Raw genomic sequence first — 19,900 nt, 5'->3', positions numbered from 1 at the left:
ATGCCTGGACGTTGCAAGGCTCTCACACTGGTATACTGCTCTTACGGGAGAGAATTGTTGATGTTAAAAAGAATTCATCCAGACTGGATCTTCTCTACGTTCTCCTCAGAACTCCCTCTGTCCTGTAAACATCTACCTGGCTTTTCCAGACTAAAGAAAGAGAAAGCTTGCCAAGAAGAATCAGGTTCCAGGGCAGCTTAAAGATGAGCCCAGTTGTTGCTCAGCAATGCCCTCAAGGGGCCCCGCCCCCGGAGCTATAAAGCCTTAGTGAGGTGAGATGAGCCAGTTACAACTGGCACTCAGCCTCAGAGCACCGGCAAGGCACTGGCACACAGGCACTATGGCAAGTGAAGTACAAGTTCTGCCATCCCCGCTGAAAGGGCGGCATGCTCCAGCAGGTAGGTCCCCCTGCCTCCCAACTTGACCTCGCTCCCACAGCAAAAGGCTACCGTGCTTGCATCCATTCTCCCAGAAAGCACCTCACCAGAGCGGAGGTTGACTGCGTACCACTGTTGCTTTAACTTCCAGCAACCTGAGCTCCTCCATGGTTGTAGATTACCTGTGACTTACCCTCACCGGGGTGTTACCACCTTGAGGAACCCTACCGGATCTCTTACCTTTCATACTCGGGTTTCTCCAACATGCCCATGGTTAGCTGACCTCATACTGACTTCCATGCAAAGAACAGAGCCCCATTTCCGCTTCTGGAGTCTTTGGGCTTGGGCAATGCTCTCAACCCATAAACTGAGGAGCATTTTTAAATAAGCACCCAGGGTCTGCAGAGGCTCTAACAACTAAAGAGTCTTCGTTTTTTTAAAAAATCCATGCTATTGGCATCAACTCTGTCTGTAACTAAGCATGTGTTTACATAACTTGGCTTGCATGAACAGGCCTACATTTAGTCGGTTTTACATTCTTTCAACTGCTATCCTTTTCCCCTTAGCATCTCGAAAAGCCTGGCTGCGTTGTGCTTGCCTGTCTCCATTTACAAATCCAGTTATTTGTATAATCCTTTGTCAGGTCTAAGAGGAGGTGGAGGCCTCTTAGCTGCTGGCAGGGAGGACAGCAGGCACAGGCTTTGCAAAGGGTGAGGATCTGATACAGACCCAGCGCTTTCTGGAAGGCAGCCCAGGAGAACTGTATAGTCTTCCGGCTTATTCTAGACACCATGGCCGATCTCCTTTGTCAGTCTACTGACTTTCAGCACTTGGAGTTACATTTAGCGATTTTTAACATTAACATTTTAAAGGCTTTGATGGAAACGAATAGGGGAGCGAATGGACAAGTCATTAGAGGAGCTCATAGACTGCAGGGATGAGAAGAAATGGACCGCTCTCTTCCTGCTGCCTCCGCTCCGATCACCTAAAAATCTGATTTGCTACACTACATTCATGCACAAAGTTAAACTTAAATGAAAGTTTGAATGTTGCCACCGGGGAACTTCCTGTCCCCGTCACTAATGATTGCTAATTACTCTGTGTACATAGCACACCATGACTCCATCAAGCATGTCACAATGCCTCTGGCATGACAATGAATTATTATGAACTGTGACACTGCAGATAAGGGCTTTGGGATAATTGGGATGGAGATGAAGGCAGGCTTACTCTCCCACTGAGCTCAAGAGAACAAAGAAGCCTCATCCTTCAGCTGGTCTCCACTTATTTACTGTTTATTATTTATTTATTTATTTATAGTCTGAACCAGTTTGCAATGATGCAAAGTTTTATTTAGAGAACAAAACTAATAAGATGCCGAAGATTCTATTAAATCTTCACCTGATATTTAGAAGCAAAATACAAATGTCTGACGTCAGAAAGCTAATGCCATGTGGTGGGAAGGGAAGGCAAGGCAGTCAGAACCAGACAAGGTCGGGTCTGAACTTCACTTTTAATCTATCTCTCTCTCTGAGTCTCGGTTTTTTTTTGTTTTGTTTTGTTTTGTTTTGTTTTGTTTTGTTTTTGGTTTTTTGGTTTTTTGGTTTTTTCGAGACAGGGTTTCTCTGTGGAGCCCTGGCTGTCCTGGAACTCACTCTGTAGACCAGGCTAGCCTCGAACTCTCGAACTCAGAGATCCGCCTGCCTCTGCCTCCCAAGTGCTGGGATTAAAGGCGTGCGCCACCACCGCCCGGCCTCGGTTTTCTTTCCTCTGAAAGGGGATAACAACATCAATCTGGTGAGGCTATTAGGAGGATGAAAATTAATATAAAATTAATATAAGTACCCAACGCTTGAATGTTGCTTTAAAACTGGGGCCTCGTAAAACCCACTGGAGTTGGCAGGATGATTCCTCTGGACTCAGGTGCGGGAGCCTCACCGGTACCTGCTGCAGTAGTCCAGACAGAAAACAATCCCAGTGGGAAAAGACACTAGTGCTTGCAGCATAGTTATGAGTTGAACCACTCAGAAGTCAGCCAGCTGGAACTCTCCCACCTATTGGTGGGGGGGAGCACTTCCTTTATGTGTATTAATGTAATATCTCACACCACTGTTAGACTTCATTTTACATCTATGCCCTGAAACAAGACAATGTAAATCACGAAGTAGCCTAGATTTCCTGATTTTTGATTTACCTTTCTCTCAGGGCTTTTGTTGTTGTTGTTGTCCGAGACAGGGTTTCTCTGTGTAGTTTTGGCTGTCCTGGAACTCTGTAGACCAGGCAGGCCTTGAACTCAGTGATCCGTTTGCCTCTGCATCTCCAGTGCTGGGATTAAAGGTGTGTGCCACCAGCTCCAGGCTTCTCTTTGTTTTATAAGAACTAAATATCACATGAACAGCAATACCAAAATTGTGAGTAGAAGGTGGTCCAAGGAAGCTAGATGCATGATGAACAGGAAAATTAACAGTCGTTCGAGAGTTCATCTCCAGTCTTGACGTTTGAAAATTGATTTTTACCCCCAAGAATGAGAGCTGTACAGAGATTTAGCTGTGAACCGCAAGAGGCATTTTCTGGCTTCTGTGGGAAAGAGGAAAGTTTATGGGGAAGGAGTATCATGAAGAACCCCCTAGGTGACCATAACTGCCTATGGACCAATGTCACTTCAAACAAAATGGAGGGCAAGGAGGATGGGATCAGTCAGTGAAGGAGGGAGACAAGTAAGAAACATACAAGAAGCATAACAACATGTACTCATTAAAAGGCTATAATAAATAGAAGATGGGGAAATTCACTACATACAACTGTCAAATAATACATAAAAGATATTCTATCAAAACAATAAAAAATAAGCCATGGCAGAGTGGTATATTCCTTTAATCTCAGCACGCAGGAGGCAAACGCAGGCAGATTTCTGTGCATTCAAGAACAACCTGGTCTACAGAGAGAATTCCAGGCCAGCTGGGACTACACAGTGAGATCCTTCTCCCCTCCCCCCCAAAAATTAATTTTAATAAGACATGAAAACTAAACAGAAGGAAGTCTTGATTTTCATCAGTCTGACTAGTTAACTCATGCAGAATAAGGAGGACGGACTGGGGCAGGGAAGGGGGTTAGAAGAGAACTGTGTGAGATCCACTGCCCAAAATAAGGAAAGAAGAGCCTGGTGACTGCATGGGCAACTGCCGTTCACTCAGTCAACCTTGCGCTGCACAGCATAGAAACTTCTAGACATGGCAGCAGCTCTCCAGGTGTTCTACAGAGAAGCATCACAAAGGAGCAGAGAGGCCAAGAGAATGCACTAAAGTCACACATCCCTGAGACTGGAAAATAAAACTGGCTTTGAGACAAAACTTTCTTGCTCTAAAAAGCCTCTTTTATTGAGAACTTTCAGGGCTCTTGATTGACAACCAAAAATTCTCTGACAAGTCCACTCGGAATGTACCCTGAGCATTCTGTAAGCATTTGTCTTTTAATGAGATCTGCAAATCAGTTTTCAGCCATAAAGCAGAGTGCACACAAACTTTGTGGTGTCTTGCTTTCTTAGATACATTCTCCGTGGTCGAGGGAAAGAAGGGGCTAATTTTTCTTACAGGCTGGTTTTTGTCTTGACTGCTCTCTACCAAATACTGAAAAAAAAAAAATCTTAACAGGAAATTATATAGCATTTGAAACTACAAGATCTATCTTTGAAAAATTACAAACCACAAAATCTACCACAAGAGCTCAGTTCTACCCCAGAGGCAGGGAGGAAAAGGCTCAATCCTCCTGAACCAACCTAGGATTCCTAATGAAACAACCCAAAAGAACATCTTTTTATACTTCTGTAGATTCAAATTCATTCTTCTCACCAAAAGTCTTGAATATCTTACTGTATTTGTATTCAAGTTTGTATATATGGTCCTTTAAGAGAGTAAACTTATTCATACTTTGCTTCGTTGAATTACAGTTGGGTTTACACAAAGATTCTAAAGAAATTATACCCCGAAGATGAAGCTGGAGTTGGGGGTGTGTGCATGTAAGTTTGAAAGGCTTGATTTAGACACCACGGCGGCTCCTTGGGAAAGTCCTTCCATGGTATCAACAAAATGGGCCAGGGTGTGATTGTCGTGGGCTATAGTCATGATTTATCTAGATCCTGGGAGACCAGCGAGACCAGTGTTCCCAGCAGAGCCTTGAAGATGACCCTCCCACAAACTGGTTCCAACTGGTTCATTCACCACAAGTCTGTGAGAACCTCACTCTATAAATCAATATATCTTCCCACAGAATGGGGATAGTTTCTGTGTCTTGCCACAAATCAAATTGTCTTCCCTAAATGTTCCTGTTTTATTTTTTAAAATGAAGAACTCCGGCAGTGTGGGGTTCTAGAATACCCTTTTGCTGTTTGTCTCTCTGTGAAGTGGTTATGTTCTTTCCAAAGTGAAGCAAATGATGGATTTTCTTTTCACGGGAGATTAGAAGGTTTAGGATCACAATAAGAATCTCACTGATGAAGACTGTTTGATCCATTCCTCTACGTTCCTCCAGAATTCTCCTAGGATGCTCATGACACAACAACCTACTTATCGGCCAAGAGGCACTGACCGTTGTACCACCAACGTACTTTGCATTGAATAACACAAACTACTCGGAAACTTTTCTTATTTGATATTCACTCTGCCCTCTCCTTCTGGAGAAACCTAAAATACATCTAAATAAGCCAGGCAGTAGTGGTGCACACCTCTGGTCCCAGCACTAGGGAGGCAGAGGCAGTCAGATTTCTGAGTTCGAAGCCAGACTGATTTTACAGAGTGAGTTTCAAGATAATCAGAGCTACACCCTGTCTCAAAAAGCCAAAAATCAATCAATCAATCTAAATATCAAGTAACTACTAAATATGAACAACTACTAATTATCGTGTCTACCATGAAACAAAGGTTTATGTATCTTGTTAAAAATACTCCCCATTTTTAAAAATGTACATGTATTTATATGTATGGGTGGTATTCCCTATAGCACATGCATGTGTGGAGGTCAGAAAACAATCTGCTTCTCTCCTTCTACCATGTGGGTCCTGGTGATAAAACTCTCAGGCTAGGTGACAAGCACCTTACGCACTGAGTCATTCCGCCAGTCTGGCTTATGTATCTTTATTCTTAGGAATACCTCTGAACAATGGGATTTATTCCTTTTTGAGGGATGAAACCCCAGCTGAAAGAAAACTAGATACTTAGCTCACAGTTCTTGTATCCATCTGTTTTCATTAGCATAAGAGATACCTCAGGCAGGCTAACTCTATAAATCAAACGGGCTTGTTTAGTTCCCAGTCCTAAAGATTGACTCTGTGGTAAAGACTCTGTGGTAAAAGAGCTAGCTAGACTCACCCAGCAGAAGGCAGGAGGAAGATAGACTGGGGTCCCTATATCCCTTCCAAGGGCCACTCCCAACTGACCTTAGGGTCTCCCAAGAGACCCTACCTCTGAATACATCCCACTCCCGTTATAGCTACACTGAGGACCCGCTTTTTAGATCAACCCTTTGAGGACAACTCAAACTATAGCAAATCACCACAGTCTCATGGCTTCGGGGGAGTTGTCCAGCATTTCCTTAGGATCACCACAGTATGACACATGACCCTTCAGAAGTTTGGTGATGGCCTCCTCACCCTCCTCGTGGCCTGACTGATTCCACAGCTCCTCCTGTGACTGAAATCCCTCCCTTCTCTCTTGGAACCCTCCTTTGGAGTCTCTATAAGTCCTTCCAAATGAAGTCAACATTACCAAAGCAATGAAATACATTAAGGAAAAAAAACACATATATGAACATATTCATAAGCGTGAAGATGCATTTGTTGAAATTCAATATTTCTTCAAATAATAGAATGATAATGAAAAATATTCCCTCAATGTGATGAAAATGTATAATATATGTATATGTAGACAGATAAATATGTAAGAAGAGATGGACACCCAAATAATATATTACATTTAATAAGGAAACACAAGCCTTTAAAAATAAGAAAGGCAAAGATCTTCACAGTCACCACTATTGAACACTTTTCTAAAGGAGATCCTTTACGCTCTGTAAATCACATGTATTTTTTCCATCTGGAAAGTCTAAGGGAATCTATAGAAAGCCAAAATAAGCAATATTAGAATTCACTATATCCTAAATGTAAAAATCAATTAAGATAAACTCACTGGTGTTCAGTTAGTTTTTTCACCTGTAAAGTTCTTAGTTTGGGCATGAAGAAGAGACCTGGCTTACAGACATGCTTATGAAGTACAAGACTCAGCATAAATGTGTAAGATTGACCTGAACAAATTCCCAAGGGACTCAGAAGAGGCAAACAATAGAAGGTCACATGTATTCTCAAACACAGAGCCACTAGGGGTACAATGACACAAATCTCCACTTTTAAAAATATCCATAAATTTATGGAGGTGTTGTGGTGCATATATATATATCAGAAACATAGAGAGACATATATATAGATATATAGATATATAGATATATATGTCTATAGAGAGAGAGACGACGTGTGTGGGGTGTGTGTGTGTAAGAACTCAGTATGCAATAAAGGTACATTTCAAATTGATAGAGAAAAGATTAATTTTCAAATTTAGATCATCTAAAAAAACGTACATCAAACCAGGTGTGGTGATGCACACCTGTAACTGCGGCACACAGGAAGTAAGGCAGGAGGACTGGGAGTTTGAGGCCAGCCTGGGCTACACAGGGAGACTTGGGTTCATAGCAAAATCTGGTCTTAACAGCCACCAAACCAAACAAGCCAGACCTGCCTCTTCCATATGACTTGCATTAAATATATTATTGAAGGACCAAGCACATAAGCATAAAACCAGAGGCTGACTTTATAGGATGAAACCACTGAACTTCTACAAGACAGCAGAGAATGCCTGTAAAACATCACATCCTCTACAAACCCATATGAGATTGTCAAGTCCGCGTAGGTGTAAAGTTTTACAGTGGGGCAGACATTATCAATAAGTAAGAAAAAAGCAATAAATGGTACAATTAACTATTTTATATTTGCAATGTATTTCACAAACAGCTCCTAAAATTAAGTGAGAAATGGTTGAAAAAAAGACTAGTAATCCAAGAGGGTATGGGGGAGAACTAGACAAAAACTATGCACAGCTCATAAAAAAGTAAATACAAAACTTAAGCCAGCCTGAGCTGTAATAACAAAAAGGAAACACAATGAATTAAAACTCCTGTAACCTGGAGTTTTAGGAGAAAAGCTTTGGCTCTGGCAGCCCCAAGTAGCTAAGTCTGGCCATCTTCCCAACATGCCATTTAAGTGGCAATCAAAAGCAGAGAGGAGATTTGATCTATGTGTATCAGGAAGAGGAACAGACAAAGGGGTACAGGACCCCCAACCTTCCAAGTCCTGACATGAGCTCCAGGCTTAAGATTTAACTTTTTTTTCATTAGTGTGTGTGTGTGTGTGTGTGTGTGTGTGTGTGTGTGTGCGTGTGTTAGATCCCCAGGAGCTGGAGTTATGGGTGACTGTGAGCTTGCATGGGAACCAAACCAATTCTCAGAAGGTGGGCAAGATCCATTAGGTCTAAATACAAGAAGAATCAGGGAGGGTATTGTGAGGTCATCCTCTCTCTCAGACCAGCCCATCTACTTGCCTCCTCTTCTCTAGCTCCTAACGTGTAGAAGTAAGCAGGGGACCCGGATGAACCAGCGGGAAATGAAGGCAGGGAGGTTGGGCCTCCTTCTGCTTCCAGATACTTAGAAGATCCAGGGCAGCTTCTCCATGCCTATTATAGTTCTAACTTTTAGCTTACTGGTTGATAAGATGAAACATTTCCTAGCTCATTGGAGAAACAATTGTTGCCATGGTAGCTGATGAGACTGTAAACTAGTGTGACCCCTGTGGAGGGACAATTCAGCAAGATTTAACAAAATTCCAAATGCACCTAGCAAAGTCGATTCTAGAAATACATCCCACAGATAGTACGTGTGCTAGTACAAAGTTATGTATAAGAAGGATAGTCGCGGAAGCTTTGTTTACAAACACAATGAATTGGAACCACGTGAGATGCTTAGCATTAGCAAAGTGGCTAAGTAAATGCAGAAGGTTTTCATAATAGAATCGCAAAGCAGATATTAAGAAGAAAGACACAGATAAAAATAGAGACATGTTGACTGTTCTATAAAATGTATGGTTGGTGGGTGGGGATGGTGGATAAACCAAACACAGAACAGTTACTATCTTATGTTACCATTTAAAACAAATAATGTATAAACTATCTCCGGGTAAAGACCAGGAACTGGGAACTAGAGATGGTGGGAAGGGTTTCACAAGTCTTTTCATGTTTCTTGATTGCACCCCTTCTGCATGTATGTCCGATGAAAAGAGTTAAGTATTAATATTTATAAGAAGAGTGATAAAGTCAGTCACACGAAAGCTCTGAGAAATCGGTTTTCTTTACTTTTTACCTTACTGGAATTAGTTTTAGCAAATCGCCCAAGTGGCGTTTCCATAAAGAGGATTAGCATGTTCAAGCCACTTCTCCTTGGCACTTGTCAGATTTGAGATGTGTGATTTTTCTGGGAAAAGAGGAAGGAATTTGTTTTGACTTGCAATCTGAAACAGGCTGTTCTTTTTTCAACTCTGATTTCGGCTGACATTGTTAAACATTCAAATTGCTTTTAGGTCATCTGTAGCCTAATTAACACTAATTGAACTCTTGAATGGCATGACTATTAATACAGTTTAATTACTCATTAGGATGGCAGAGAGTTCAGCCAGCATGGAGGTTTGGGGTCTAAGAGGAAGGTGGCTAGCCTCTGGAATTCAAAGCCCCTAGTTTGAATTAAACGTCTGTCAGCACCCTGAAATTTGGCTCATCTCTCAGAATCTGGCTTTTGAAAACTTCCATTGAAAAAACAAAACTGCAAGCCATGCAAAGCTTTAATCTTGTGGGAAAACAAAGGGTCACATTGTAATTATGGGTTGTTATCTTAAAGAATGTAATTGGTTCGATAACAAGAGAAAAAAAAATCCTCCTTCCCTTCCCCCACCCCCAATGCCTAAGGGAGTGTGTTGCTATTCCTCCTAAATTCGGGTGTGACCGTCTGCCTTTCAACCTTGATTCCACCTCTCTAAGCATAAAAAGTAAACCCCAGATCTTCCTCCTCCCTACCCTGGCTTCCTTAGGGTTTTTTGGTTTTTTTAATTCTGTTGTTTAGATAAATTTTTTTTTCTCTATGTAAATTTGGAAACTTGAATTTACTCCTGTCTAGGAAACAAAGCTGTTCTGACACGCGTGCTGGTATTTTTTTGTTTCCAGTGAAAGCTGGAGGGATGCGAATTTCCAAAAAACAAGAGATGGGCGTTTTGGAAAGACACACGAAAAAGACAGGCTTGGAGAAAACAAGGTAGGGGGATTGCTTGCAGTTCTGCTTCCAGAAGTAATCAGGAACAAACCAAGGCCCCAAGAATTCCAGGGGAGGCAGCCAGGCTTGGGTAGAGGTGAACAACCAACAGGAGTGTTCCCTGGGACCCCATCACGCCCTATCCACTCTGCCTCCTTCTAAATGGTCCCAAATGCACCTGACCATGTCTCACCATTCACTTACTTAAACTAATAGCCACTATGTCCCCATTAGCTCTGTGTCAACTTGGCTCAGTCTAGAGTAACTTGGGAAAAGGGAAACTCCATAAGGCAAATGCTCTCACCCCGTAAGCCTGCGGGCAAGCCTGTGGAATATATTCTCCATTGATCATGGATACAGGATGGTCCAGCTTGCTGTAGGCAGTGCCACCCGTACACTGGTGATTCTGGGTTCTTCTATAAGAAAGCAGGCTGAGCAAGTCATGAGGAGCAAGCCAGCAAACAGCACTCCTCCATAGCCTCTGCATCAGCTCCTGTCTCCAGGTTCCTGTCCTGCCTGAGTTCCTGTCCTGACTTCCCTTAGTGATGGGCTATTCCCTGGAAATATAAGATGAAATAAGCCCTTTCCTCCCCAAGTTGCTTAAGGTCAGAGTGTTTCTCAGAGCAACTGAAACCATACCTAAGGCAAAGTTTGAAAGCACCAGTACTGGAGCTGTTGTCTCCCTGCATCTCCTACCATGACCTTGACATTATAAAGTTAGAGGTATGAGTTGGTATATCCTATACATAGATATACCAACCACCCAAAGACTTGCTTAAGGAAAAATGAGTGCATTTGGAAAAGAAGTGGATATAATTGGCCTGATCCCTCCAAGTGGCCCAATGAGGGTTGCTTCAGAGATTAGTTTCCATGGAACACTAGTGAGTTGTTCAAAAGGATACAAGGGATGTTCAGACACCTGCTTAAGTCTCACAGGGAGAATGTAGAGGGAAACAGACTGCAATTGCTGTGTCCTTTTCACCTTTTATACTGGGCTTTTGCATATGTGTGTGTGTGTGTGTGTGTGTGTGTGTGTGTGTGTGTAGTATTCATGTACATGCATGCTCATACATGCAGAGACCCAAAGTCAGGTCAACTCAGTCTTTCTCTACTTCATTGAGCTCGCTCATTTCTTTGGCTAACCAAGAAAGGCAGTTTGCCTGCAGGCTATACTCTGGACTGGGGCCCAACTGGAACCTCCTACAGCACACCTTGGCCAGAGAGAAGAAAGGTAGACACAGGGAATGTACAGTGTACGGTGGCTATTGGTGGCTTGCTGGTGAAAGCCAAAGACAGAACTCATCCATGCAGCTTGGCTTCAGGGAACTGGTTTTCCCCAAAGGTCACTGAATTAACAAGTGTTTTCAGTGTATGGTACCATAAGCTATATGCCTATAGCGTGTATACAATGCTTCAATGAAAAGATAAAAATCAATTATAGTAGCAACTTGGTTGACAAACCTTGGTATGGCTCATGGGTACATGGAGGCAGAACATTGTTCTCTAGGTGTTGCTGAGCATAGTAAAAACCTGCATGAATCATTTAGTCTCTCCAGTAGATTTTTTTTCTAAAAAAAAAAAAAAAACACATATGTATATATAATTTATATATATTTATCCCAAGCCTGTGGAACATATTTTCCATTGATCATTGATACAGGATGGTCCAGCTTGTTGTAGGCAGTAGGATAGATAGATAGATAGATAGATAGATAGATAGATAGATAGATAGATATCCCTTTGTTTATAACAGGCTTTCTCATTAGCCTGGACCTCATCAAAAAGGCTAGGGTGGCAGACCAGCTAGCCCCTTTCTCTGCCTCCCCAGTGCTAGGATAACAGATACACATCTCCAAATCTTGTTTATTTATTTACTTATTTATTTATTGTGGGTTCTATAGATCAAACTCAGTCCTTAGGTTTTCATAGAAAGGACTTACTGAATGAATCATCCCTTTAGCCCAAATGGTAGCTGGGGGAGTGGGTAGTGCTGGGATTGAGTCTAGGGTCTTGTGTATGTCAGGTACACACTCTACCAACCACTGAGCTACATTCCCCGCCTCAGGATTTGGATCTTATTTAAAGCTTCTTCTCATCTTCACAGTCCCATCACAAATGTTGCCAAGATACAGATGTTGGATGCTCTGACCGACACACTGGACAAGGTAAGCCGTGCACAAGGCGATACAGACAATGCTCTAGCTCTGTATTTATTTATCCAGTGGATCACGTGGCTTGTGGGAGCCTATAGATGACCACTGAGATTTTTTTCCAGCCTGTGAGTTGTCCTTGTGGGGGAAAAAAAACATAAACCAGTTAAAATGAGAAGAACCGGTTCTCCAGAATCCTTAAAGTGCCTCTAAATAAATAATTTGAAAACAAGGCAAGGGATGAAGTCAGAGTCACAGTGCTTAGTGTTCAGAACCTTCCTTTGCCCTCTCAAATATTTCTCAGGGAGACTGGCATACTCTTACAAATGACAGCTTCTGTGTTGAGACTCCAGCCATTTTTGGCCTTCCTCTGCACCTCTGCATCTCCATAGGAAATACTTGATTTGTGGCAATGGTGAGTACAGGGCTGAGTGATTAGGGGCTGGAAGCAGCCAGACACCAGCTGGGTTTATCAAATAAAATACATTTATAAGGGAGCTTGGCTGCTACTAATTTTTTTCCTTCTAGAGCTTGAATTTCTTCCAAGTAGCTCAGACAGCTCAAAAAGAGTCATATTGGGCAGACAGCAATTACTGGTTTGGGATTCTGTGATTGCCACCTCCTCTCTGAGCCCTAAACTCTGTAGGTAAACTTTGTGCACTCTTATTCTATTTTCAAGCGACAAACACATTTATCCTAACAATGTTAAAGAAGGCCACTCTCTCTTCGACTGGCCCATTTACTGAAGGAACAGGATGGAGTTGCCTCTGTTTAAAGACTTAAAGTTGCAAGTGAGCTTCCACCTTCTCTCCCACATTCCAGCCTTTAGTCTGAAATAAACCAGTAGACAGATTAGTGGGAGAGAAGGCCTAGAAGTTTATTGCATGCCTAGGAGCTAGGCAAGGAAGAAAAGTGAGTGTCCAATAGCCCATCCCTGAGCAGGAACTTCCATTCGCAGCATAAAGGGAAAGGAAGTAGAGAATGAGCCACTCAGTGAGGAGAAATCATTTTGAGAGGACCAAATGGACCAGAAGAGTAGCTGACAGTTTGCAGCTAAGTCTGTTCTCTGCTCTGGGTGTGGGTCAATTCTTGTCTCCCTTCCCGAGATCTCCATCAGTTTCTTGGTTGATAGACAAGGGGAAGAGGTTCACAGGAGCCTCTCTCTTCTTTCGAAGAGATTCTTCAAAAGGTTCTGGTCTTTTGAGTAGAAAGAGGGGCTCCTGCACCCACTGCCTATGAGGTGTAAGGAGTCAGTGTGCTGAAGGGCTATACTTTGAAGTACTGTGTTGCCAAAACCGGGATCTGGGACCTTCAGCTTAGCTCTGGAAAAAGAGCAGAAACTGTGTAGCTGCCCTTGAGAAAAGTGTGTGTGTGTGTGTGTGTGTGTATGTGTGTGTGTGTATGTGTGTGTGTATGTCTGTGTGTATCTGTGTCTCTGTGTGTATGTGTGTATGTGTGTGTCTGTGTGTGTGTGTGTATGTGTATGTCTGCCTGCTTGTCTGTCTGTCTGTCTATCTGTCTGTCTGTGTCTGTGTCTGTGTGTCTGTAGAGGGTATCAGATACTCTCTCTCTCTTTCTGCCTGTTCCTTTTTGAGGCAGCTACCTTATTGTCTTCCATTGCACTTGCACACACAGTGTACATAAAAATAAAACTCAGTGTGCAGGACATAGTGGTATAAGCCTTTATTCCCAGCACTTGGGAGATAAAGGTGGGCATATCTCTGTGAGTTCAAGACCAGCCTGGTCTACATAGCAGGTTCCAAAATGTCCAACACTACATAGATAGATAAAACAAAACAACAAACAAACCCAAAGTAGAACCACATACCTCTTTTGATGTTATCCCCAGTATTACAGTGGCTCTTCACCCATAGTGTGTTGCCATGAAGACCTAACAGTTGCTCAGCAGAAACATAGCAGCATAATCAAGGATCATACTTTTTACATTTGTTAACATTCTTTCCCACTTTCAGCTGCTTCTGTCTAGCCCCAGGAACTGTGATATTTCTGATCGTGATTTTGGAACTGTAATAGTCTAAGATGACCACTTCCTATAAGGCCTCACCAACCAGTCAGTCATGACAAGAAATCTCCATTGGTCTACCAACCTAGGGTTTGAGACTTGGGAGGTTGAAAACACTTCCCAGAGGGTTGGGACAGGATTAATCTAAGTCTGGAGCATCCTGGGCATTCTCCTCCCACTATTTTCCCAGACTCCTTTCTTCTTCTCCCCACCCTGCTTCTCCTCCTTCCCTACCTCTCCATCCCTACACAGAATGTTTGCATGGCCCACCGGCTGTACACATAGCCTGGTCTCTCTGTAGAAAAGGCATCGGATAACCTGAATGCTCTCTATGCTAACATCTAGAGACATGGTCTTGACTAATTTCTACTGGCCACTTTCAAAAGCAGCTTGACTTTTAAGATGTCATGTACTTCCTCAAAGGTTTGTGGTTGTTCACGTACTATAAATTATTTTCTTTTTAAAACAAAGGGTGGGGAAAGATACTGAGTTGTGTTCTCAACACACAAAGATATCTGGTTAAATATTTAAAAATGTTGTTACATAAAGATGTGATATTAGAGTCTAATTAAAGTTTTTTTTTCCTTTTTCCCCTTTTAAAAACTTTTTTAAAGTTTTTCCTTTTTAGAAAGACTTTTCTGGGTTGCTAGGCATTGGGTCATCCCCTGGCCAAAGTAGCCCAGCTGCCAGTGAAATGGGATCCTAGGAAAGAAAACTTTCAAGTCATCTGTGAAATTAGGAAGGTTCTTCTTATTCCACAGATTAGCGTATCTGTGGGAGTGCCCTTGAATGTCACTGATGTGTGCGTATTGCTTTAAGTGCTTGGCTTAACAGGGTGTGGAAATGTAAGTGCCAACATTGGAGTTGGAACTTAAAACCCGGGAAGATGAATGGAGGTGCTGGCATCCACTCATATCACCACGCTTCAGGCTCAAAAGCAGGACCTGCCCCTGATCTCTCTCCACCTAGAGTTTATTTCAGAGCTCTGGGCAGACAGACTTTGATCAGATTTCTTAGACTGTTCTCCCTGAAACTAAAAATAGAGGTTTTGAGCTCACGGGTATCTACAAGGAAGGAAGCCAACACAAGACTTTTTCTTGATCTGTTTTTGATGTCACCCCTGTAATGGAGCCATGAGACAGAATCCACATAGAGATATACACATAGACCACACACTCATTCTCATTCTCTCTCTCTCTCTCTCTCTCTCTCTCTCAGTACCTTGGTGACTCAGGCAAGAAACAAGTTTTACTCTAGACAGGGTTTATTCATATAGCCTCAGTTATCTCAGAAATTTCTGTAGACCAGGATGGCCATGAACTCATTTCTTAAATAAGTAAACATATAATTGCTTATAATCTTACAATTCTTTTTCTGTGTGCACACAAATTTGAAAGTAGGGACTTGAACAGACATTTGGACCCCAATGCTCATTGTAGCATCATTTCCAAGTGCCAGGAAGTAGAAACAACTCTGTCCCAAATATCTCTGGATTCATGAATGGAAAAGCAAACTGTGGTATAAAATTCAGTATTGTTCACTTTAAAGCAAGGAAATGTTGACAAGTACTATCACCTTGAATACATTGTGTTAACTGAGGTAAGTAAAGAGAAATATACTGTCTGAATTCCACTTATATGAGATATCTAGAATGATCAGATTCATAGAGACACAATAAAACAGAGTTGCCAAGGACTTGAAGAATTGTGGAATGTGCTGGCTACTTTTATGTCAACTTGACTCAAACCAGAGTCATGTAGAAGAGGAAACCTCAATTGAGAAAATCCCCCACCAGATAGGCCTGTGATGCATTTTTTCAGTTGATGATTGTGTGGGAGGGCCTAGCTCACTGTGGATAAAGCCATCCCTGGGCGCTATAAGAAAGCAGGCTGAGAAAGCCAGAAAGAGTAAGGCAGTAAGCATCACTCTCCCGGGGTCTCTGCATCTGTTTCTACCTTCAGGCTCCTGCCCTGACTTCCCTCAGTGATAGTTTTAAGTGACGGTATAAGGTGTTTTATCACTGTAATAGAAACACTAAGATAAGGAATATTGTTTTTCTGTCTGATTGGGTTTTGGAGACAGGGTTTCTTGTGTAGCCCTGGCCATCCTGGAGCTTGCCCTGTAGATCAGGCTGGCCTCAAACTCACAGAAATCCACCTGCTTCTTTCTGCCTCTCCAGTGCTGGGACTAAGGGCGTTCTTGACTGCCACCCGGCTAAAGGAATGTTAATAGGCACTTTGTTTCAGTTTGGGGTCCAAGTTCCATAAAGGGGTAGCTGTGCTGATTGTACAACAAAATGAACACATTTAATGTTATTGGTCTGTAAAACACTTCTTAAAATGGGTAAAATAATCAATTTTACCATAATTTTTAAGACAACCCCAGAGACATACCCCTTAAATTTTCTAGATAATCTAGGACACAGACAATAACAACTTAGTGTTGAGCCAACAAACTAGGTGCTCCAGCACTGCCTCCCCTTCCGGTTTCCTAGCTCCTCCCACTGGCCCTTACACTCAAACAATGATGGCCCATGGCTTTCTCTGTCCTGTCCCAACTTCCTGTCTTGGCCCTCCTCATTCTGACTGACTACTCAGACTGCAGCTCTTCCATCAGGGGCATCCATTTGTCTTCTTGCTCACCCCTTTACCTCACATTTGACCTTCAGTAACTTGCCAGGTTGTTGTTCCTATCTGTGATTTTTATAGTGTGATTTAAAGTCAACCTGAAATAACTTGTCTGTTTTAGATGAAGCTAAAAATGCCCACTGTGGAACCAAACCACTAAAATCAGTGACCCCTGAAATTGCCCTTGGACTCTAATGTTAAAAGAAAAACAAAACAAAATGCTTCCCCTTACCATACTGCAAAACATATACACTAATGATAATTGCTCTGACTTAAAAAAAAGTACCCCAATCTTTTTCAGACTTTAAAGCAATGCTTATAGCCAATATAAATTATTTTGATCCCTTCTTCTGGAATGTCAGCAGGAGACCACCCTTGGGGTTAATTAGTACATAATATATCTGCTCATTGTAAAAAAAAAAAAAAAAAAAAAAAAGTAAAAAAATACTTACAACTAAAGCACTAAGAATTTCCCATGATCTTATCCCTCAGAGGTAGGCCTTTTTAACACTGTTGGGTGTAGATTTCATACGCGTGCGCGTGCATGTGTGTTTGTGTGTGTGTGTGTACAGTATGTGTTTGTGCATATGTGTGTGCATGTACATGTGTGTGTATAGTCTGTGTGTATGCATGTTTGTACATGTGTAGTGTGTGTATAGTTTATATGTGTGTGTAGTGCATGAGTGTATGTATATAGTATGTGTGTGCAGTATGTGTGTGTGTGTGTGTGTGTGTGTACATGTGCATTTAAAGTCTAAGAATACTTTTCAGAGTCCGATTTCAATGAAAGTCACTGCTGTGTGCAATAGCTTGGCCAGGGGTATTTGAGAAGAGATGTAAGGCACATGTTTTCCCTAGTTTAGAAGAACCCAGTCCAACCATAAACAATGTGTTCCTCAGAGTCATAACAGTTTATCTCTGCTTTTATTTAGTTTGAGTGTCAAAGCAAGGGCATTCAAATTCAATAGTGATAAATTCAATGCTCACAAGCCCCACTTCCTGGCTGGCTAACAGCCCGGTCTTGACATACCTTGGGACAGTATTGATGAGCTTGAAAACCCCAAACTGAACAGACCCAAAGGTCACTGTGTCCAAACTTTTCCTAAGAAGTGTGTGTGCAAATCACTCAGCCACTCTGAAACCCTCCCATCTTAAGTGTCACTGGATGTAAATCCCACAGGATATTTGGTCAAAAAGAAATATCTCTTACTTGCAGCAGGTCTCCTGGTCTGTGTTCATTTGAACAGGCTTACCCAGTTCCTCACAGTTGACTGATGAGAATCGTTTTCACCTGAAGTTAGCTGGTTTTCAGTGTTCCTTTTCCAAGTTGTTTACTTTGAACTGGAAGGAACGGCCAACATCACACTCTTTACTGAAAAAAGTTACAATTTCAGGTGTGCTGCCCTAACACATAAACTGACACTTTGTAACTTCTTTCAGAGGCTCTTTTTCTCCTGATTGTTTAATTATTAATTGAAGAATTTTCCCACCGTCGGAACCTCTTCTTAATGTGTCCACATGCTTCGTAGAATATAATGATCTATTCCACACACTAATGCTAGAACCACTGCTGATAGTACAGAGCACTGGCACAGATATGTTTCACCATCTCTGCTTTTCAAAATGAGACCACAGAACAAATATTTAGCATGAGATGATGGCACATGTTTCTGATTCCAGCCCCTAGAAGGCTAAGGCAGGAGGATCATAAGTTCAAGGCCAGCCTAGACTTTTACTTATCTATGTCATATACTCTTATGGTTATAAAAACTAAAGATACATTATAAATCTAAGGAAACAGTGTATCAGACACACTCCCTCCCAAAGGCCTAGGACAAGCAGTGCTGTTGAAGAAAGGTCTTAGTGAAGAAGAAACTGCGACTTGACCAATGTATTGCTTTTTACTACTGTACTATTTTGTGACCCAATGGATCCAATATGCTTACTTCTTCTTCCCTTTTCACCTTTAGCTCAACCATAAATTTCCAGTAACAGTTCACACGGCACATCAGAAGCCCACACCTGCTCTGGAGAAGGCTGCTCCACTGAAGAGAGCCTACATTATCCAGCAGCCTCGAAAATGTTAGGCCAGGATAGAAAACACAACCATCTGGTCAACTTCCCCACAATCTGACAGCTCAGCAAAAATGACCAACACTTCCTGTAGGCCTGCTGCCCTTGCTTGGTAAATAAAACAACTTTTGTATCTTCCCTTCTCACTTTAGATAATAAAGTTTCCAAAATTATGAATCCAATACATTCCTGTGCTCCTTTTGTTATGTATCAGGATCCTACCAGAACTTTATATGTAACTCTGCAGCATGTGAGAATGATCTAGAACACCCTAGTCCATCTACCACAGTGGCTCAGTGCTTACCTCCTGGATACTGACTATGACTCCACACATATAAACAGTTCTCCTTGCAGACAAAGGTTGAGGGTGGGGTGGGGGAAGCACACCAAGCATTTCTACTGTGTTGAGGCCTGGACGAGGGAGAGATGCCTTCCCCTACCCTTGCCACCTAAGGGAGTCAGGTGAGCTGGCCCTGGGGTCATGCGAGCAGAACAGCTAGCCCTGCCTCTCACTGGCTACAGCATTTGGGAGAGTGGGCCCTGCACCTCACCTTGGCAGCACAGTAGAGCTGGCACTGGATGTGGGGGGCTTAGGGGACCCAGCCCCTAGGGCATGAGCACGAGAGAGTCGGCCCTTCCCCCTGTCTGCTGGGAGGTGGTGAGGGAGATATGCCTTCCTCCTCTCCTTCATCCCTCACCATCTAAGGAAGGTACAAAAGCTAGCCCCGAGTCATGAGAGAACTGGCCATGATCCTCACTAGTTGTAATACTGAGGACAGTGGGCCCTGCACCTTGCCTGGCTATCACAGTAATGCTGAGATCACAGGCAAACTGACTCTGAGGCCATGAGTGTGGGAGAGCTGGCCCTGACACTTGTCTACTATTTGGTGACATAGGCAAGGGAGAGATACCAACCTCCCATCTTGTCCCTTGCCACCTATGGCAGGCAGGAGAGCTGGCCCTGAGATCATCAGAACAGGAGAGCTGTCCTACCCCTCAACTGCTCAACACTTGGGAGAGAAGGCCATGTACCTCAACTGGGCACAGGGCAGAGCCAGCCCAAGGGTGTAAGAATGGGAGAGCTGGTGGGCTGACCAGTTCAGATACCTCTCAGACCCAGATCCAGGGCTTTGAGTTGGCCCACCCAACATCTATCCCACTGACAAACTGCTGAAGTGCATGAAAGGGCCAGTCCTACAGACCCAAAACTGTTGGATCTCCATGACACAGGGCAACAACAGGATCTCTGAGGGCAAT

General features: G+C 42.7%; 1 protein-coding gene across 1 annotated transcript; it reads left to right on the top strand.

Annotated features, from left to right (window-relative positions):
- Nucleotides 1-287: 287 nt before the first annotated feature.
- Nucleotides 288-18,825, top strand: Dapl1 (death associated protein like 1). The gene is made up of 4 exons (XM_028769099.1): nt 288-398; nt 9,686-9,773; nt 11,875-11,935; nt 18,541-18,825. The coding sequence occupies exons 1-4, from the start codon at nt 341-343 to the stop codon at nt 18,655-18,657; spliced, it is 324 nt and encodes a 107-aa protein (XP_028624932.1). The 5' UTR covers nt 288-340; the 3' UTR covers nt 18,658-18,825.
- The last annotated feature ends 1,075 nt before the right edge of the window (nt 18,826-19,900 follow it).

Source organism: Grammomys surdaster, unplaced genomic scaffold (assembly GCF_004785775.1).
Source record: "Grammomys surdaster isolate TR1022 unplaced genomic scaffold, NIH_TR_1.0 191, whole genome shotgun sequence".
NCBI classification, from domain to species: Eukaryota; Metazoa; Chordata; class Mammalia; order Rodentia; family Muridae; genus Grammomys; species Grammomys surdaster.
This window is presented reverse-complemented; position numbering and strand designations above follow the sequence as displayed.